Raw genomic sequence first — 22,746 nt, 5'->3', positions numbered from 1 at the left:
AAACTAAATGTATAACAATATGTATTATTAATGAAGGATCAAGAATAAACACTAACCTCTTTGTTCTTGATGCTCGTCTTCAGTTGTAGGCTGATGGGAATATTCCAGCATTTTTTTTGTGAATTGCAGTGGGAGAAGCTTCACTGAAAGAGGAGCAGCAGATCTGACAAAAAAAAAAAAAAAAATTAAAAAACTGGTTAATTTATACATTCTATACTAATTCAAGCATTAATGTTGTGTGTGCATATTGATATTGCTGTATGAGTCTAGATAAATTGAGAATGGGGTGGGCGAACTTCACAAAATTTAATATTTCACAATCTTTTAACAATCACGTTCTTCCCAATTTTAAGATGTAACTATCAGTCACTGCTTTCCTGGTGCTCGTGTACTCGATGTCGCTGCGCAGGTACCTGCGAGCCTGAATGGTGACGAGAGCATCGGAGCTGTAGTGCTGCACGCGGGGGTGAACAACATCAGGCTGCGGCAGATGGAGGTACTGAAGCAGGACTTCAGGAGCCTGATCAAGACGGTACGAAGCACATTGCCCACAACAAAGATCATCATGTCCAGATCGCTTCCGACGTACCGACAAGGACATGAAAGGTTCAGTAGATTATTTGTTTTAAATGAATGGCTAATGTTTTGGTGTAATGAACAGAAGCTGCTCTTTGTAAATAATTGGAATCTTTTCTGGGAGCGACCTAGGTTTTTCCGTGCTGATGGCCTGCAGCCCAGCAGCAATGGAGCGAATCTTCTGTCGGAGAACATCTCCAAGATGACTAGTAGGTCAAACCTCAAATCACATGTGAATGTAGTCCAGTCTATAGAAACTGTGTCTATTCCCTGAATAGTGAGGTCTAACAATAAATCTATAGCATCTAAAAAAAAAAATCTGATCGTGATTAAACAAAACAATTCCTAAAGCTAGGGTTCCTAAACATTAGATCACCGACACCTAAGGTGGTTATTGTTAATGAAATGATCACAGATAATAGTCTATGTAATTTGCCTTACTGAAACCTGGCTTAAACCAAATGATTATTTTGGTCTTAATGAGTCTATGCCACCGGGCTACTGTTATAAGCACAAGCCCCGTCTGATTGGTCGTGGCGGCGGTGTTGCCACAATCTATAGAGATATTCTTAATGTTACTCAGAAAACAAAACACAGATTGAATTCATTTGAAGTGCTTGTGCTAAATGTTACACTCTCAGATACAAGAAAAAAGTCCCTACTATCTCTTGCTTTGGCTACGGTTTATAGACCTCCAGGACCTTATGTTGACTTCCTAAAAGAGTTTGCAGACTTTCTCTCAGACCTATTGGTCAATGTCGATAAAGCGCTGATTGTTGGAGATTTTAACATTCATGTAGACAATATAAATGATGCGTTAGGGGCTGCGTTTACAGATTTACTAAACTCCTTTGGGGTCAAGCAAAACATCACTAGACCCACTCATCATTTTAATCATACACTAGATTTAATTATATCACATGAACCAATCCTACCGATATAGAAATTCTACCGCAAAGTGATGATGTAACATGCATACTGCTGATATTTGCCATACTGTGCCGCATTCTCGACCAGGTAGAACAATTCTCCTGACAACTATAGATAAATTCACAAATAACCTGCCCGATCTGTCTGTACCCAAACACACAAATGAACTTGAGGATATGACTCGCAGTATGGGCACCATTTTCTCTATTACATTAGATACTGTTGCACCCATCAGATTAAAAAGGTTAGAGAGAAAAATACTGCACCTTGGTACAACAGTATTACTCACGCTATCAAGAAAGAAACTTGTAATCTAGAGCGCAAATGGAGACAAACTTTAGAAGAGATCTTTATTTTTATAACGGGAAGTGCTGTCTTTCCTTGTGATTCTACTCTAAAAGCAGCCAGGGCCGAGCATCTCCGCAAACTCATAGAAAATAACCAAAACAATCCAAGGTTCTTGTTTAATACAGTGGCTAGATTAACAAATAAACAGACATCACCAGAACAAAATATTCCACTATAGTTTAGTAGTAATGATTTTATGAATTTCTTCACTGAGAAAATCAAAAGCATCAGAAATATGATTCATTTTATGATTCAGCCTCAATTATCACCCCTCAAAAACAGTTGCAGTGCTTTACAACTATAGGACAGGAAGAGCTAAATAAACTTATCATTGCATCTAAACCAACAACATGTTTATTAGATCCAATACCCACTAAATTACTGAAAGAGATGTTACCTGTTACAGAAGAGCCTCTTCTCAATATTATTAACGCGTCTTTATCTCTAGGTCATGTTCCAAGACAGAGTCTTTTGATCTCCTGAGACAAAGAGATTTTGCAGGCCTGTTTCTTCTGAATGACCTCTTAGTGACTTAGAAAAACCCACAGAGACTGTTTTTTTTACAAATAAACTGCATCAAATTGTTCCAAAACAATTCTAAACTGACTTATCGAACATCATTCAACAGTATAATTCTATATTATGTCTACACATTCTACATGTGTCCAGTTATGCTTAGAACACTCACAATTCTTGTAATTGTTATAACTATTGAACGGCTGATTGAAAGTGTGCCTTGTCTGGTATGAATGGAAGTAGTTGAATTCAAAAGTTTGGCTTTAATGAAATTTCTGTAAAACGTATTACTTTTTGAGAAATCATGTCTAAAGTGTGCTCTCTCTATTCTCTGCTGAGAGCGGGAATTTAGGAGAACATGAGATAACACTTAGTTTATGATCGGGGAGGAGAAAAGCCACCTTTGAAACAAAGACAATACCTGATTGGTCAGAACTCCTCAAAGAGGTGGGACAAACACCTAAGTTTAAAATAATCAGATCAGAATGACAAATTCAGTATTGTATAGTATGAATAAGAAGCTGGAACAAAGAAGATGAATAAGACAAAGAACAGACGATGACGGGCAGACTCATTCAAGCCATCCAACTATCGTCTCACTCACTTTTCCTTTCTTTTACTTTCCTTTTCTGTTGAGTCTCGTGTTCTAAGTTAAGTTTTGCCGCAAGGTTTAACCAACAGTCTTTTGCCGCCTCAACTTTGAACTTCAGTCACGAGGAAGACTCCTTCATCTGCCAACACACCAAAATGCGATTGGCTTCCCATGACAAAAATTAACAAACCCAAAAAGGACGCCGACAAGGGAATCTGCATTTAATGACACAAACGCCAAGCAAGTACCTCCAGATTCTATAGCTGAACTGGTGCATTTGATATTAAGTATAATAATCCTGACTAAGCAGCGATAGAAGGGTTATTAATGATAGGGATGAGCATTTTTGGCAATTTTTCATTCCGATCATCGATAGGTTTCAAAAACGAGTAATCGAGTATTCGGGGGCGGGGCATGGCCGTCATGGAGATAATGAAAATATCTAAAGACTGTTAAGAAAATGAATGTTAAAAATAAAAATATGACATGAAAACTTGTCTATGAAAACATGAACACGTGATTAAAACAGTGTTAGATTGTGATTATGATGCAGCAATGTTATTAATAAAGAAGCATCTAAAAGGCATAGCCGCCTGAGGTGAAGAGTGACTTTATGCCAATAAACTGAAGCCTGCTCTGTAACACATCCTATGATATTAATCAGATAACTTAGATACATTACATAGACGTAACATTTCAACTGGTATCTGCACAAAAGGATGCAAATGGCTGTGAACTTTAAGTTTCGCCCTATAGCGAGAGTGAGAGAGAGAGAGAGAGAGAGAGAGAGAGAGAGAGCTCCCGCCGTGATGCGCTTTCATGACAGCGCGCTGAATTTACTATAGACTTCTGTAATGTTCTCATTATAATGCTATGCTTATGGCAGATTTGTGCTATATTTTCATCTACATTATTAAGTGATTCCATAAATCGCCTGCAAGTTTTCGAAGCCATACGAATTAGCCTATGCCTTTAAACAAATATGACGAAAAAAGCACTGCTGCATTATCATAACATTAGTATTTTTATTTATTTACTTATTTTAAAAAGAAACATCTAAAAGCAATATGACCGTCTCGAATAACTCAGATATCGGGCACTGCATTTGAGCATGAAACTAAACACTGATATGCAGCGCATTCAGCAAGTTAATAACACTTGATGGCTGCTCTGTTAAGTCTTCGTCGTCAGTTAGGAACCTGGGTGTGCTCTTTGATACCAATCTTTCATTTGAAGGCCATGTTTCTAGCATCTGTAAAACCGCATTCTTCCATCTTAAAAATATATCTAAACTACGACATATGCTCTCAATGAAAAATGCAGAACAGTTATTTCATGCGTTCATGACCTCAAGGCTAGATTACTGTAACGCTCTACTGGGTGGTTGTTCTGCTCGCCTGATAAATAAACTACAGCTGGTCCAAAACGCAGCAGCTCGAGTTCTTACTAGAACTAGGAAGTATGACCATATTAGCCCAGTTCTGTCAACACTGCATTGGCTTCCTGTTAAACATCGTATAGATTTTAAAATCTTACTAATTACTTACAAAGCACTAAATGGTTTAGCTCCCCAGTACCTGAACGAGCTCCTAATTCATTATAGTCCTTCACGTCTATTGCGATCTCAGAATTCAGGCCAGCTGATAATACCTAGAATATCAAAATCAACCGCAGGCGGTAGATCCTTCTCTTATTTGGCACCTAAACTCTGGAACAACCTTCCTAGCATTGTTCAGGAAGCAGACACACTCTGTCAGTTTAAATCTAGACTAAAAACGCATTTCTTTAACCTGGCATACACATAACACATTACCAATTTATATTTTCAAATCTGTTAAAGGATTATTAGGCTGCATAAATTAGGTCAGCCGGAACCGGGAACACTTCCTATAACACCAGATGTACTCGTTACATCAGAAGAAGAATGGCATCTACGCTAATATTAGTCTTTCTGGTTATCCCGAGGTTCACCGTAGTCAACCGGATCCGGGCCGTATCAAGGACCTGCACCTTGACACGACCACAACGCAGTCCTGAAGTATCAGCAGAGATTGAGTCAACTAGATCATCCACTCTGAGGGCCTCATCGACACGACAGCCACGGCACAGTTCCTCAACAACCGTCCATACCGCCGTGATGAATACGATCCTCAATTGGATGGAACTGGAATAAATACTTTGAATGTTGCGATCCTGTCGGACTTATGATAGCATCCTGAATCGTAACAAAGCACTGTTGGCCAGAGGAGAACTGGCCCCCCGACTAAGCCTGGTTTCTCCCAAGGTTTTTTTCTCCATTTAAACACCAATTTGCCACTTGTCTGCCACCTGATGTCACCTGATGGAGTTTGGGTTCCTTGCCGCTGTCGCCTCTGGCTTGCTTAGTTGGGGACACTTGACATTTGATATTCAACAGTGCTTTGATCTGCCTGCATTGACACTATTCTTTAAGAGCTGCTGTGCAGCCAAATAATGTACCAGTTATCAATGTAAAGCTGCTTTGACACAATCTACATTGTAAAAAGCGTTATATAAATAAAGGTGACTTGACTAAGCTAAACAATCAGAGGTCAGAGTGCTGCCCAAAGTGCTGCTAACCAATCAGGAGAAAAAAAAAAGAAAAAAAAACGATTTACATGATCGATCGTCACGGTCACGGTCGAGTGCTCGGGTACTCAATCCACTGTTGCACATCCCTAATTAATGATTGATGGTTCGTTCAGATCAGGTCTTATGAAGTGCATATTTTGCTAGAAACTTGATTGGGATTTCATCATTTCATTCTCTTAAAACTCTTTCCCATTTCCTTTCTTTCTGCAACTTGTATGAATGTGTGTGTTTGTGTTAGATATTAGTTTGTGTTAGAATAATCAAAGTCTCCTGTAGATTTTTAAAGAGAAGTGTCTTGTGTTATGTTCTTAAGAATTTAATGCCTTAAACTGCGATCTGTTACCTTGCTATAAATAGTGCTTTTGCGATAGTTGGATATTCATATCCGCAACAAGAGCTTATTATGGCCTGAGCAAATGAACGCTGGACGATGATTCAGTTGCTCGGTCGTAAACTAAGTGACTCTTTTTAAAATTCCCTATAAATTAATTATTTCATTTGAGCTGATTTGTCTTACATTAATGGTGGAGAATGATGTTTGATAAGGCCTGCAAAATCTCTTTGTCTCAGGAGATCAAAAGACTCTGGCGTTATCTTCTTGCAGCTCAAGTTGCATTGTCTTTTTGACCATTTGGTTTCTACAAATGGCTTAGGTTAGGAACCACTCTCCTCAGTCAGGAAGCACGCATGGCCATAAAAGTATTATTTTAATGCGTTAACACTCAGGGGTCGGCTGGTCGCGCCGGCGATACCACCGTGCTTTTTTCTTATCAGTATGAAAGAGACTCAAAATACTCCGTCAATGTTGCACATACAATTAAGAGTTATACACCATTTTAATCTGTGAAATATCTTCTTTTATTTGTGTACACTCAGAGTAAAAACAAAATGTTGTGCTTTTTGTAAAATAACGAAAACTAACATGATGCGTGATCTGTCGTCTCCCTCTGAACTAAGTCCAATCTGATAGTTCTCAGAAAATGAAGTGTAACTTAGTGAATACTAATCACAAAAAAAAAAAAAACTTAGGTCTAAAGAAACGTTGAAATGTCAGGTTTTAAATCGTGTAATTCAAATCAAAAACAAAAATTCTGTTTATGTAATCTGAATGAAAAGAGACATGTCAGACGCCCGTGATTCAGCTCATTATCCGCTAATGCGGCCACGCCCACGGAGCGAGCGCTATTCAGACGCAAATTCTGAGGCAATACATGTATACATTGTCTCAATCGTGTATTTATTGTCTTCAAAAGTGTTTATCTGCATGTTATAGCAATCTCTGGAAGCCTCTGTTAGTTCCTGGAATGTCACATGATATGCCTCTTCTTTTACTGAGATATTTGTGGACTAAAGGTGCATAGAGCGCCCTCCGGCTGCAAGTATGAATTGAAAACAGTATCCAGCGCTCACAGTGATGATATAAATAAATAAATAAATATTTCAATTTTCAGTAATCAACCATATTTCAATAAATACTGAATAAATATTACTCCTCTGTATAGAAAATTGACAAACATATGAGAATCCATCAATATTTCTCCAAATGTGCATGCTTTTAAGCATATTAAGAAATTACGGTCAATATAAGATTTTAAGAGTCAAAATGTGAAGCTTGAGTCTTAGATCTTTTTAATGATGTATAGTTTGTCAACTGCACATTAACATTTAGGCTATATAATATAACAAATATTTTAGCCTATATGAAATGCCATAGAGGTAGACACTTTGCATCACAGAAATACTTTATATTTTAAAGTATATTAAAACAGAAAAACATTATTTGGGTAGAGACTTAAGACTTCTTTTAAAACAAATGTGTCCAATCTTTTGACTGGTACTGTAATTTAACATAGGCCTATACAAAATTTTCTTCACATCATGTGCAATAATACGTGCATGCATGCGATCACAAAAATCATGTTTTTTTTTTTTTTGTCAAGAGTGGACATTAATCCTGTTATCAGCATGATCACAGAGGGTTTTTTCACAGCCTACCTGACTGAAAGAGCTCATTATGCGGCTCATTATGCGAATCTTTTGTCTTCTCAGGTGTGAATCACGACATTATTCATGAAAACTCATGCCTCCATGCATACTGTGTTTCTTGACAAAAAATGTCTTAGAAAATTTAAATCTCTTTGTTGTTTTATATGACCGAGTAGGCAGGATAATTTTTACATCATTTTGAAGCAAAAACTCTAGTCTACAACCTCCAATACCCAGAAGTCTTGTGAACACAGATTTAATATTTTTTTTTTGGCCTTATTTCAGTGACTTAACGCATAAACGTTATTCCTTCAAAAACACAAACATGTACATACATGTTCCTCACATATTATAGTAGCCTAGTTCGTGCTGAATACAGTGTAATTACACTTTTGTCATTAATATGTTTATGAACAACTGAAAAAAGCACAAATGTCAGGGCATGTCAAAACTTCTCCAGGGCCCCAAAAATCCTTAGACCCCAGAGGGTTAATAAGAGAGATTGCATGTGTGAATTAGTCATACCGTCCCGAGGTCACTAGAGTACATCAGCTTCGGCTTGGATCCAGCCTCTAATGAAAACACCCACCATTTTTAAAAAGCTACTCCACAAACTAACTCTACAAACATGGAAAAACAGTGATAGATGGACCTCTCAACCTTACGCTAAGGAGAAATTCCAGCGCGACTTTGATTCCAAGCGAAACATGATTATGCATTTCTTCTCAGCTAGCGACACTGGGCATCAACCACATGGCTAAAGTTAATACTTTTACATATACTGTCTACTTTTTTTTGTATAACAATTCTACCTAATAATGTATTAAACAGATCATAAGCCAATGAAGATGGAGAATGTGAGCACTATGTGCTCAGGCTCAGGCTCTGGCTGAGCTGTTCTCAGCGCAGTCAAAATAAAAGTCCACCGCACCATCAAAATAAAAGTCACAACAACAAACGCAGTTTACTTCACTTCCGGCCCTATTATTATACCATGTATGTGTTTACTTTTTTTTTTAAACCAATGTATAGCAATAATCGTAATTAATAATTGCAATTACAGTTTCAAGGGAATAATCGACAATTATGATTTTTGTCATAATCCAGGGCTCGAAAATTAACTTTTTTACTTGGTAGCACTGGTGTCAAAAAGTTAGGAGCACCAGCAAAAATTTAGGAGCACCACAACTAAAAAGCCTTGTCATTCGCTTGTCTGAATAAAAAAAGTTGTTTGTCTGGAAAAAATAGTTGTGTTGTAAATAATTTATTCTGAAGTAATATTCTCGTCAGTGTTCACTCAGCTTTGACATTTAAATTGGCATATTTGTGATATTTACTTTATTTTTTTACCTTTATATAGGGCTTTTCCCTCTAATCTTATTAAATGTATGCTTCATTTTTCATTTTAAATTCTTAAATTTGATCAGTAATTTTAATTAGAATCATAAGACACTATAGAGCTGTTACCAGTCAAATTAAATCATTTACACTGAAAAATTACAATGGAATTAAATAATGTTATGAGATTGTTTTAATTTTTTTTGAATATACAAATAAGAAATGTTGGAAAGACTGATACTTTTAAACATGAAACTAAACCGCCAGTAGGTGGCGGCAGGTGACCGTCTTTAGGAGTGAGTCATTGAGTCATTCATTCAAACGGATGATTCATTCAAGAATGAGGCAGTTGTTGATGAATGGGTCATTGAATTTGACTCAACCGATTGGTTCAAAATGCTGAATCATTCAGTAATGAAAGAAAACACAAATGTGTTGTCATGAAATGCGCAATGGTTCTGCTGTGATCTTTGTTTGGAACCATTTTGCGTCTAAAATGTGAGTGATTTAATTTTAACTGCTTTTTACGGTTTATTAAACTTTTGTATGAAACCAGTGTTACATTTTCAATCGTGATGGTTTTATTAAGGATATTCAGGAAAACTGTAGGCCTACTCTTGGTCGTGTAATGTTTCTTAACTGTATCATATGTTTTAAATATAAAAACTCAAGTGTTAATGTCAAGTGTTAATGTCGAGCCCTGTGTAACAGTGTTCTTTTCATCATCTCTCTTCAGCTCTTTATATTTTGCACGATAGTTAGCTCCCTGTCATGTGATAACGGAGCGCCGTGAAAGGGAGTGAATGACTGCTAATATTAACCAAGCTAAAATCTGCTTTAAACTTAAGAACGTAAAGATGAAGTTTAATTTGTTATGTAACAGAACGGTGGTCCGGTTACTGCATCAGCTCACAGCAGGCACATACTGTGCAGTAATTAGCGAACGTTTTGTAGAGAAATGAAAACAGGTCACACCTCAACAATTATTCGCACTCGCACAAATGTTCCCAAATATATGTTGAGGTCGCAAACATTAAATTTAGGGAGCATATGCGACTAAAATGGTCGCAATTTCAAGCCTTGTAATCGTGCAGCCCTAAACAGTTAAACTTTAAAACACTGCATATAGTCTTCACCTTTATTTATTTATTAATGTAGTGCTCTTTATGATGCAGATTGTGTCAAAGCAACTTTACAGTAGCCAGGTTTCCATCCAAGGATTTTTTTGCGAAAAAAAGTTTAACGCTTCAAAACATTTAGCGATATAGCTGATGGAAATGCCATTTGTATTTTTAGACACAATATTTTTCCATTTATCTTTATTGTCGATACTTCAAATGTCGAAAAAACTGGTTTGGAAACACGTTTTGTCGAGAAAAAGGGCTTTAACGCAAAGAAATTTGGTGTCACATGACAGAATTGGCCTGCAGCATTTGCGTTCGAAGTGTTGCTCCCGTTAAAGCACTGTTTCTCTGTAGGCTAGTTCAAAATGCATCACACAAGGATGAGGAAAATCTCTGCAGCTCGACAAAAATAAGCAGGGTTCCTGTCAAATTAAGGAAGACTATTGGAGTTTTCAACGCTGACAAAAAGAAAGGTAAAATAAAATACAGAAATGTTACTTCTGTATCTGAATAAATAAAAGTGCTGTCATAAAATTGTGAGTCTGTTTCGATTTCATGATCAGAAGTGTTTCTAGGCTAACGTGCATGACAAATGAAAATCAACATGACACTTGTAAATAAAATAATTTTAAAAGTGCAATTTATTAATAGGCTATAGAATTTTATCTCAAATTAGGAATAAAGTGGTTTAAAATAAACCACTTTATTTAGAAAATAAAGCTCTGATGTGACAATAAGCCTCAGTTTAGCTAATGCAGACAATAAAAAAAAAAATGAAAAAAAAAAAGAATAAATAAAATTTACAGCTGCATCTGTCTCTGAGGGGGAAAAAAACAAACAAAAAAAACAGCGATTCTATGTTTTTGATCGGTTTGATGTTATTGAACTACAGAACGAATAACTTTTTTTTTTTTTTTTTTTTGCTTTGAATGATCTGCTTTGAATGCGTTCTTGGCCGCGTCAAACTGCGACTGGCTTGACTGCATGTTTATGGCATTAAAGATTGTTGCAATATGTAAAGACTTAATATTTCACTGTTCCAGTCTTTTTATGGAGCCTACATTTTTTTTTGCATACCGGACAAATTAACTGCTCTGTGAAACCTGCTCTGGTCTCAAACCTGCGCTTTTTCAAATAAAGGCAGTAAAGTCCTGTCAGACAAGCTGCTCCACTTCACCGTCGTCTTCTTATATTTCATATTTAATAACATTATATGTGAAAATAAGCAGTAGCCTACTGGCGAATTGCAATTTTCTCATTACTCTGTACATTTTACAAATATTTTGGATGCAAAATTTAGCTACAAATTTGCGATATATGCAAAATTCTGTATGGAAACTTTTCAAGAGCAGATTTTTTAAGCGATATAAGAACTTTTGCGACAATTTTTTTTTTTTGGAATGATGTCATCACGGACACCATTTTATGGGAAACAGCCTTGAGACGGCAAACTTCGCAAATACTTTTTTTTGCGCATATTTGCTTTGTCGATAACAAAATCGCAAAAACTGGATGGAAACTTGGCTAGTGATAACAGTAGGCTGTATGAATTAAATCTACATTGATTCTTTTTAAAACTACTAAAGTTATTCAGTCAAGAGCAGTGAGTGATTTAGTCTGTTTAACATTAATGACACAGACAGCAGCAGATATTTTCATTAAGCTTCAAGATCAAATGCACGGATCTAATATAATGGCATGGATCCGATTTCTTTCCCAACTGCAGGGCTACAGACTAACCTTATTTACTAGGAGCACTGTAGCGCCTTAATAAAAATTTTAGGAGCACAAGCAGAAAATTTAGGGTCACACTTTAAATCGACCTGCAGCGCAGTTATTCACATTTTCCCCTAAAATATCTATTACTGACAAATGCCTTGGTAATAAATAGACTCAACTTACAGAAATTACAATGTGCAGTTTTATTTTATTTATGTCTAAATAAAAATTCAAAAGCATTGAAAACGAATGAAAATATATATTAGGGAGTGGAAATGGCAGCCACCTACTGGTTACAATGGTAATTTAATGTCTTTTTTATTTTTTAAATAAGTGTTGAAACTTTTAGTTTTATAAATGGGGGTAATCTATGAAGGATGAACAAATAATATTTTGGTCATCACATTAAAAATAACATTTAATTATGATAATATTATAGAGTTATAGAGTTTTGAAGTGCATGAAAAAGATGTGTGAAGTACTTGAAATCATTTTATTATTCCTGCCAAAATGTCATGGTTACAGTTAGTGTTACTACATTAAATCCACAACGAATTATTTGTTGACTGAAAGCCCTCTATAACTAGTTCATTAATGGCACAATGTTTTTCCTGGTTTCCACCTCAGCGCTGTTTGATCTGATCGACAGACACTTTGAGGGCAAGTCCAACGTCATGGACGTGACATTGAAAACTTGAAATATAAATTCTTAGAGAATGTATTTAATACCAATATATTGAACCGTATATCAATATCGATAGATATTAAGTGAAGAATTTTGACAAAATGTCAGTGTAAATAATGTGCGTGTTATAGTAGTGATTTTATAATGTCTAAATATGAATTATAGAACAATATTAGTGAGTAGAACAACAAAATGTTGAAAATGTTGACATTTGGGCTTTAACACTTTGTAAACCAGCTTAGGTTCCGCGTTTCCTACACTGGTTTCGTCTCGATCAGATTAACGGTTTCAAAAAAGTTTTTAAGCGCTAAATCACAACGTAGCACAAACCATGAGCCAAAACCTGGCATGTCTGGTATCTTTGGACTCAGCAAGGTTTCAGGAGGCTAAGGACGTGACTCCCGTGAAAATAAATCGACCACACCCAAAGGTATACACATTTTCATCCAAAACCATTAAAAACATGTTTTTTAAAGGTTTTTAACTGTTATAGCACCATCTATGGTCCGATCTCCATAAAAATTGGTGTACTTCTTTAGAGTCATATGCTGCATATGCTTACCTTTTTTTGTTAAGTTCTGAGTTTTCGTTTAGGCTTTAGGGTATATTTAGCCACGCCCATTTTCTAAATGACCCTGTTATAGCGACCCTAATGGTAAAGTTCAACTTTTTTTGATAATTATTGATCTAGAGAGTCCAGAGAATTGTCCTGCACTGGTTTCGTTCCGATCGGGCAAAAAACCTAGGACTAGTTCGCAAAAGTAGGTTTTTCAGCTATTCGTGAATAATGAATGATTTGATTGACAGCATTGGTTCTTGAGGCAAAGTTGTTCAGCATGAGGAGATCTATCAAATGATATGCATATTGTGTGAATCTGTGAAACACCACGTGATTACTGAGGCGTAAAACTCGTTAGCGCCAACTAGTGGCCGATTTCTTTCAAAATTCTTACAGACCTCTAGGACCGTGAGTCAAACATGCCCACCGAGTTTCGTTCCAGTCGGCCTCCATTAACCTTGTCTAGTAGGTGCTCAAATTTCATTGGCCGATGGCGGCCATGTTTTTTGAGATACGCCAATGTCCTCATAGACTATCATGCCCCCTTGGACCAAGACACTGCATGCCAAATTTCAAGTTGATCGGACTAACGATTGCATAGTTACAGTTGTTTTCATGGTTTTTTTCAAGTTATAGCGCCACCTAGTGTCCAATCGACGCTATTTTTTTTTATAGTGACCAAAGATTGAGCCCCTACACACGGGAACCGAGTTTGGTGCAAATAACTCATTTCTTTCTCGAGTTATAGCCATTTTAGTAGAAGTGGCTCCGCCCACATCGTACACTTTGGCGTCCCTTAGTGATCATGAACCAAAATTTCGTCAAAAACCTAGGACTAGTTCGCAAAAGTAGGTTTTTCAAAAAACCCAAAATACGATTGGGGTGAGCCTTGGTGACGTTGTAGGCGGTATGAGTACTACCAGCCCTCAAAGTTTCAAGTCTCTACGACTTACGGTTTGGTCTGCCCGATCACTTTTAGGGGAGAATGCTGATCCTTGGAAAATGTAACAATTATAATAGGGTTTCAGCACTATGTGCTTGAACCCCTAATTAATGTTTATCATAAATAGGGTTGGGTATCTTTTTACTTTTAGCGATTCCGATTCTGCTTATCGAATCCGGTTCTTATCGATTCTTGGTTCTGATTCCAGTATTTTTTTTATGGAGAGAAAAAAAAAAAAAGAGCAAATACTTCAAGAATAATGTTTTTACCTTTTATTCTTACCACATTTAGGCTATAACCAGTAGGTTGTAACTGTTAACTGTGACAATTTGTCTAATAATGAAATAAATAACACTTTCATTAAGGAATGATCAGAAGCAATTACAAACCAAAACTATTTAGGTATAACACAAAAAATACAACATAAAATTAATAACAGGCAGTTGCTATTGGAGGCAGTAATGTAAGAGAGATTAAAATGCAGTAATATTGAATACACTAGTACTTCACTAGGTGGCAACAAGTGACTGTTTAAATCAGTCGTTCAAAATGGTGGATCGTCCATTAACTAAACAAGTATTCATGAGTAAAACAGAATTAAATAATTTTTAAAAAGTGATTGAATGAATGATTCAAATTAATATAGGCTAATTTTAAATAAACTAGAACATGTCCTGTAGCTGCCCGAATGTATTTAATCGTGATCACTATTTTAAAAAAATAAAGTAAACAAAACTGATTGTCAGTTTATCCAGAATTTTGCGGCTCTAATTTGAAGGTGAATGTCTTTTCATCTGTGTTTTGTACCTGAGTGTGAGACGCTGCTATTGCTAATATTAGCTGTATCTGGTGCTTTGTAGCAGGACTCGCAGCTGGGAGAGTTACGCCAGTTTCTTAGGGGCCGTTCACATATCGCGTCTTATGAACGCGCAAGTTCGTTATTTCAAATGTAGGCACATTATTTAAAATGTTCGTTATTTCGATTCTTTCCCGGTGCGCGTATGCCTCGGCAAAACATCTCAACTTCTCAGCACCGCAGGTCATGTGACAAGAACCGACCGATGAGCTTCGGCCTTTCCGTAACAACATCGAAAGCTCAGCCGAACAGCTGATCATAGCTGTACAGGGCGGGTTTTATTTCTCATCTCCATAAATATATCTAACAGTAAAGCTAATTCAAGGGCTAAAAATGAATTTATCCTTTGCTGATACTTCCTTGTCATCTGGGAGAGCGCAGGTCATGGTTGCATAGCAGATAAGGTCTTTGTCGCAGGTCCTAGCAGATAGATAAAACTGTAAAATGCTCACTACCGTTCGCAGTGCGAGAATGACTGAAAAAAAGTCAGGAATCGGTAACCAGAATCGAAATGCGAGCATCGTATTGAAACCCCGGTTCTTTGAAATTTGGAACCATTCTAAAATGGAACCGGTTCTCGATACCCAACCCTAATCATAAAGCAGTTTAAAATCGCTGGTTTTCCCCACAGTCAGGTGAACAGTCATGTCAGTTTTATGTTTTGTCTCTAAATGATCGCACGGTTTTCGGCTAGTTTGCGCAGTTTAAAGCAAAGCCTTGAGTCAAAATGATCATATTTTATTTAAAGTCAAAATTATTGCAATATTATTATTATTTTTGTCAGCTTGGTTGCGGGATTATGATCAATAGGCTATTCATGTTTTAACCAACAGGTAAAAACGCGACATCCCACGGTAAGTGTCCTATGAGACACAATGCTCTTCTGTAAGTTGTACTGTAATATAGGCCTACCTTCTGATGTTCATATTTCGTTCTGTAACTGGCAAGAGAAGATCGGTTCATGTGCGCTTGATCCGCCACTTACACTGAGGCGCTGCAGTAATCTGTCACGAGCCGTATTAAAGAGCGACATCTATTGTTTAAATTTTGTTATAATATCGACTGAATTTGAAAGTTGACACGTTTTTTCGGATTAAAACTAACAAAGCAAAGATTATTGAGATTATTAGATATATTCTTATATACGGTAAGCCTGAAACAGATCACAGCAACATAAAGAAGCAAAGTCATATGCATATGATTTAATATGAAGCGTCTGTATGGTTGTTCCGAGCAAAGTAGTGAGATGATTTGTTGATCTTAATAAGTATAAACATAATTTAGCTTTGTTTCAAGTTATTTGTAATTACAATTGTTATATGACAAACTTAATATTAAAAACGTTACGGATGTGACAGAGCACTGAAGCTTAGGATGAAAGTGTAAAACTCTCGCAGTTCAAAACACTTACGCTACGTCCTACACCTTCCGTATTCAACTTACGACTTTTTCCTAAGTTGAATACGAAAGGCGGTCTGGCGGAAGCTAGTTATTTTACTTTGTAACTTGTTAAATATGGATATTTTTCTTACACAAATGCATCGCTTCCTGGCAGAAGGCCTTTATTAACCCCCCGGAGCCGTGTGGAGTTTGTTTATGATGATGGATGGATGAACTTTTTTGAGCTTCAAACAGGTGGTTTCCACGCACTGCCATTATAAAGCTTAAGAGCATTAGGGTGATTATTAATATAACTCTGATTGCGTTCGTCTGAAAGAAGAAATTCATATACAACTAGGATGGCTTGAGGGTGAGTAAATCATGGGGCAATTTTAATTTTAAAGTCAACTAATCCTTTAATACCAAAAACAGAGTGGACTACTTTCAGTAAAAAAAAAATGTTAAATTTTGTATAAAGTGCTGGTACTCATCAAAGGTCCTAAAGCGCTTGCCCAGTCATAAACCTCATTCCAGTGATTTTTTTGAGCTTTTTGTATTGTGTCTCATCTCTCTTCCTGCAGTTCCTTTTTCAAAACTCCCTCTTGCTCGTTCTGTCTCCTCGACCATCATACGCCCCCTAATGCTGATTGGTTACACATTTGTTGTTGGTGTCGGCCCGACTAACTTCCTAACTTCCAGATTTAGCGATCCAAACTTGCGAACGTTTGGTCCTTTACTTAAAGACTTAAGATTCCAGCATCAATATTTGAAACAATGTTTTGCAATAAAAAAAATGTTAAAGTAACAGTAATTTATTAATTTATGTCAGGAGTGTGCATCAATCACGCTGAATCTAACTGATATTTATATTCACATAAAAAGAGAAAACATACCTATTCAGTCGCACCTGCTTACATTTATTTATGATCACAAGAATGCAAAAAACAACTCCATTAAGGCTTTTAAATCCAAAGAAATATATTCAAGCACAATAAACCTCACAAGAATCGAAAATGTGCTACTTTCCCATAGACTGGAGTGAGACCATAGACGTCTCTCGAGCGGTCGCCATCTTTCTTGGCGCTCTGTGGCTTCCGCTTTACTAGTTACAATATGAAATAAATATAAAAGAACATCCGAAAGTATGTTGAAAGATACAGTAAAACTTACCTGAAATCCGTATCATGCGACGTATAATCGATCAATCAGTGTTTCAACTGCGGAAAGGCGTCAATAAATCCAAAAACTCATTAGTAAGCTACAAAAATGAACTTAGAGAGAAGCATTTTGCTAAATATATGCACTATAGGCTATTGCATATTCATTGTATTTGTACTTAACACATGCTTAAATATTAAAAGTATAAATCTATTTTTTGAGAGCCATTTAAATGTTTAGGCCTATATAACAATGAGTAGAAACATAATTATGTCATTAAAAATGTATAACGTTATTATAAAAACTTCCTTATGTGTAATTTATATGTAAGTAGCTTACAAATATATTAATACTAACCTTTAATATTATAATGATGTACCAGCTGTGGTTCCCTGTATAGTATACAGTATTAGTTGAGAGATTTTTTTCTTTGAGGAAATTTGCCATGGCCCCAAATTAATCAATAATGAATCAAAGGTAATCAAATCGAAAGCTTCTGAATCAATTTTTTATTTTAACTTGAAGCAAATAGTCTTTTCCATTTATTTTCTTGTCAGAGTGCACCACAAATGCTAAGTTTACATGTTAAAATAACAAAAATTGTATTTATTTAATAAATATGTCACCTTTTTCACCTCTTTTGAGTTCATTTGACAGAGTCTCTTTTCTGGCTACGCTAGTGGTGCAAATCTTATAACGGGGTTGGAGCGCGCTGGTGAGCGCGCCTACGTCGATTCGCGCGCCACTCGTGCAAAATTAAACAACTGGGCTTCAGTCACAGTTAAATTGGGCAGGCAATTGATCCATTCAGTTCGTACAGCTTAAAAAAAGCTCCGAACGCGAGATGTATTTAATAAATTAATGGTCTGATTCAAAGTTTCGGTGTGGGCACAACACGTGCCAGCAACATGTGAGAAGTTCCGGTTCGCAATAAAAAGTGAGAGTATGCTACTGATTAAAATGTATAAGTTAATATAGAATATCCTCAGTTCAAGCACCATAAACATTAACAATATACAGTGTGTGTGTATATATATATATATATATATATATATATATATATATATATTCTGAGACACGTGGCAAGATGTGATACACGTTAAAACCTTACAACACGTGGAAACATTTTTCACGTGTCCTCCACATGTTAGTAACACGTTTCCCACATTTGCCACATGATCCCACAGTATCCACATGTAATCACATAATCGGAAAATAGTTTATTATACTCACCCTAGATGATCGTCTTCGGAGCGACCAGACCCCAGACAGTAGTTATCTTCTTTTGCTATCTTCTTTTACTTTTGCGGCAGTTTACGGTGCGTTGTCACCACCTATTGGACTGGAGCGGAAAAACATACCGCTTTTCCACAGTGCAGACAGAAATAAAGGAGGCAAAGATCTTTAAAATATATAAAAGCTATTTGTTTATTTTTAAAGTGCTTAATTTTGTCTGAATTCACCTCCTAATCAGTGGAAGAAATTAAGCTTTATTTAGGGCAAAAATGACAACAATGCAACTGTAGAAATGCCCTATTTGGAGGCATATTTAACCATTTAAGTGATCAGTTTCCAGCTGTTTCAATACTTCTTCCATGTAGAATAAAGCCGCGGTCAGTTTTAATGTGTGAAATTTCATCGGATGCTGGAACGGTCGTGATATGAAGTCACGGTCTACAGCGTCTTTTTTATAAACATGAATTCAAGATGTAACATATAGTAATACATTCAAAATGTAAAAATATACAACCTACTCGACTTTACTGCAAAAATATCATTCTTTTAATTCTTTTGTATTCATATGTTCTACTGGTCGCACGTCTTCACGTGATGCGAATTCGCAGGTCAGAGTTCACTAAACTGGGGCTGCGTCAAAACCACTGGAAGGCAAGCCTGCAACAAAGAATATACACTAACAAGAAGCGACACTCAACAGAACGTTCCATTGAAACACCGGCGCCCAGCAGCAGCAGCCCTGCGTTTCCGCCATTTTGTGGTGAAAGCGACTCGGCAGTCCACTAGTTTCTATGGCAGTATCAGCTGCTTTGTTAAAAAAACAAACAAACAAACGTACATTAAAGCTAAAATCAAACTTGAATGATGACAACACAGAATAAAATACTATCACTAGTGATCATCAGATCATTTTAACAGTTTATTTTACACACTTTGTGTTTAAGTCTTCCACTTTTTTCACAAAACCTTTGCTCTCTAGATACCCAGTCAGTTTGGGTTAAAATTCTTTGAAGTTCAAGTATTAGCATTATAAACACTGAATTAATACCAACATATGAAATTAAATTAAGGACATGCATCAGAAAAATTGGGAATGTTGGACAATAAATATATAAATATAACAGCTTGATTTTGCAGTTTTGTCTAATGTCCGTTAAAGCAAAAGTGTCCAAAAGTGGGAATTAGCCTATAGGATAACGGACACAGCAATGCATTATGTATTATAAGATCGTTATTATGTTTGTAGCGTGATCCATTAAAACATACAATATATTTAAATTCAGACCTAGTGGAGCGATACTATTACTATTACTCCACTAGGTCTTGTTCGCTGCAAACATGATGATCTTAAATGTATTAATTATTAATTTACTATTAATAAATGTGTAAAGTTGCATAAAACGGAAATACTCAATAAAGTAGGCTAACTACGTTACCTCAGATGGTTGAGTGGTTGGATTCCACAACTGGTAAAATAAAACATATATAAGACAATACAACATTTACTGATTTGAAAAAAATGTTCTTTTGCGCTTCTGATTTGGCAGTGAAATTCGCCGGGTTTGGGTGTGTAACACCGTGTCCTAACCAGACGCGACGCCGCGACAAGCGATGAAAGGTGTCTTTTCCATGTTAATCAGAGTTTTTGTCCTAACCAGCCGCGACGGCGACACACGAATATTCTATTTTAGAAACGGTTTCTATTTCTCCGCGACGTCGCGGCTGGAACAGCAACTATGGCAATGATAATATCAGGTACTGTTTATGTGGTTTATTTAATGTTAAAAGCGTCTAATGTGAGTTTGAATATCATTCTGCGTTCCCAGCTTTTTAGCTGTAATGAAAACAACACTGGCTAATTCACCTCAGATATTGAAAATAAATAAATGGGCACAAGAACATTCAAACTGTAAACTCAGTGCGAACAAACGAGTGTATTCTATGACAAAGATTGGTTCATTCACTATGTATGTACTTGTTTAAATGGTGTAATATTTATGAATTTTACTATGTACTTGCCAAGAGAGCCCGCCCACACTCTCTTCTGATTGACTGTGGTTTTTGATTGATTTTATCGCTTCTCATTTTCGCATCGCATATAGTGTGGACAGTCCAATTGCTCGTCGCTGGAATCTTATCGCGTCACGTCTGGTTAGGACACGGTGTAAGATGTGATGGATTCTATGGTCCAGTTAGTATTTTCACCCCATAATGGCGGCCGTGCTACCAGAGCGCCATCTAGTGACTGTTGCCCAAAAAGTATCAGAGTGTCGCCTCTTGGGTTCTATACTCTTTGACTGCAACCTTTAGCCAAAAAAGCGTAAAGGCTAATGCTAACGCTCGGCCTCTGGCAGTACGCAGGGAAAGAGACCAGAGGCCGTTTTTTGAATGGATGTCAATGGATGAGAGGCTTCACTATGCTGATTAAACAGCTTTTGTGGGAAGATAGCTAATCATTTAATTAATCGACAGCCTGTTTGCTAATCTTCAGCATGTTTTACACTAAATACTTTCGTTGGGAACTATATGTAGATTTTAGCTTGATAAAAATGTTTTTTTTTTTAAGAGAAGGCAGGCTAGGGAATGTTGCGACTGATGTCACTGCCATTACACGATAGGCTGAGAGGTGCCGCACGTAATTAAGTTAGCTGTTACACTTTCTCCAATGAGATACAGACCCTCTCATCTCCCTATAATATACAATCTCTGGCTGCGTTCCACTCCACTTTTAAGCTGTGTCCCAATTCAGGGGCTGTGCATGAAAGGGGCAGGCATTTGAAGTGGAAGAAGGTCTAACTGAGGTGCAGCGTTGCCAGGTCTGCACAACAAAACCATCACAAAAGTAGCGTAATCGCAGCAACGGTGTAAAAGTAGCCCAATTCCAGACGTGGCAACAATGAGCCGAGCGTCATTACATTGCTAGCGGCTGTGTGACAGCTGACAGCAGACGTTTGTGACTGGATTTTTAAAAGGAAAATGGATGCAGATAAGTTTTATGACTTTTTATTGGGTTTTGACATGCTTCAATGCCGGCGACAGTGGGACACCGGACCATATAAACAGGTAAAATATGTATGGTTAAACTGTGTAATATCAGTTTTATATCGTTAGCAAATAGTAGTTAACCTTGTTTATTTCTTATGTTAAATGTAACGTTAACTGTGAAAATATATTTTCACATTTATACATTTACTGTGTATTTAAGTCTAAATTTTAAGAACAGTACTTTAGGATTTTATTCAACTCCACTCCATCTCAGAGACAATATTGTGTTTATGAAAAACTGACGTTTTGGACATCATGGATATTAAAGTTTGATTTAGATATTACATATTGGTGAAAAAATATGAACACTATATAATAGAAACACTAAAAATGTTTAGTCCCAGACTAAATGCATGTTTGAGTTGTTTTAACTAACAACGTGAAATGAAGCGTACATCTCAACACACTTTGCGCTCTACCCTATCCCATAATTCATTGTGCGCCGAAGTTCTATGAAGGTATATTTGGTGCTAAACAACTGAGCACCTGTGACAGTGGAATTTGTAGTTGTAGAGAACAGCCACACATGTTGACACAGTGAATATGGTGCAAAACGCATTCACACACCTGCATCAAAAAATGTGAAGTCACGGACAAATTTTGCTCATCCGCAAATCAGTATGTGAATTCATCAAATGAGAGTTGCACAGTTGTAGAATTTTTCTTGGATATTTTTCTAGCACAAACACAAGTATACATAAATACAACTGCTTGAATCTGCTGCGACGAGTCTCAAACACTGATTTTCGCTTTCAAGAGTTTTGCGTGCTCACACTTTTGCACCACAGGTCTGTCAGGCATTGGTTCCACCGACACTGGCCATAGTGTTAGGTGGGCGTATGGTAAAAAATATTTTACAAAAAAGGATCTCAATGTTGTGCTCTTGAGCAAACATTTTTATTGCAATATGATCAATTATGTCTTTATTTACAATGTGACTGAGGGGTGTTCCAAACGAATCACCTGAATCCCTTCACGAAGGGCCCTTCCACAAGGCCGTTAGTGAAGGGTACATGCGTTGGTCACTTCGAGGAAGTAATTTTATTATTTATGGTCATGTGACCCAGCGAATACTCATGATTCATTAATTTTAAAGCTAGATGGCATGAGAGTTCGAGTTAACAAACATAGCAATTCAAGCCGTT

At 36.7% G+C, this 22,746-nt stretch overlaps 1 protein-coding gene across 35 annotated transcripts in view; it reads right to left on the bottom strand.

Annotated features, from left to right (window-relative positions):
- The window catches only part of LOC127521139 (zinc finger protein 271-like), a 106,841-nt gene that overhangs the window by 6,493 nt on the left and 77,602 nt on the right, over positions 1 to 22,746 (bottom strand). The window contains exons 1-3 of one of the 35 annotated variants that reach the window (XM_051910160.1): positions 18,554 to 18,630; positions 17,333 to 17,379; positions 57 to 163 (exon numbers count right to left, since the gene is read on the bottom strand). The exons of 30 other annotated variants lie outside the window; for them this stretch is intronic. In XM_051910160.1, coding sequence (XP_051766120.1) covers positions 57 to 111 — 55 coding nt within the window. In that variant the 5' untranslated portion in view covers positions 112 to 163; positions 17,333 to 17,379; positions 18,554 to 18,630. Of the gene's footprint in view, positions 1 to 56; positions 164 to 413; positions 10,789 to 17,332; positions 17,380 to 17,677; positions 17,695 to 18,553; positions 18,678 to 22,746 lie in introns of those variants that run through there. 4 more of the 35 variants (XM_051910161.1, XM_051910154.1, XM_051910169.1 and 1 more) reach the window with 4 other exon arrangements.

This window comes from Ctenopharyngodon idella, chromosome 10 (assembly GCF_019924925.1).
Source record: "Ctenopharyngodon idella isolate HZGC_01 chromosome 10, HZGC01, whole genome shotgun sequence".
In the NCBI taxonomy this organism is placed as follows: Eukaryota; Metazoa; Chordata; class Actinopteri; order Cypriniformes; family Xenocyprididae; genus Ctenopharyngodon; species Ctenopharyngodon idella.
This window is presented reverse-complemented; position numbering and strand designations above follow the sequence as displayed.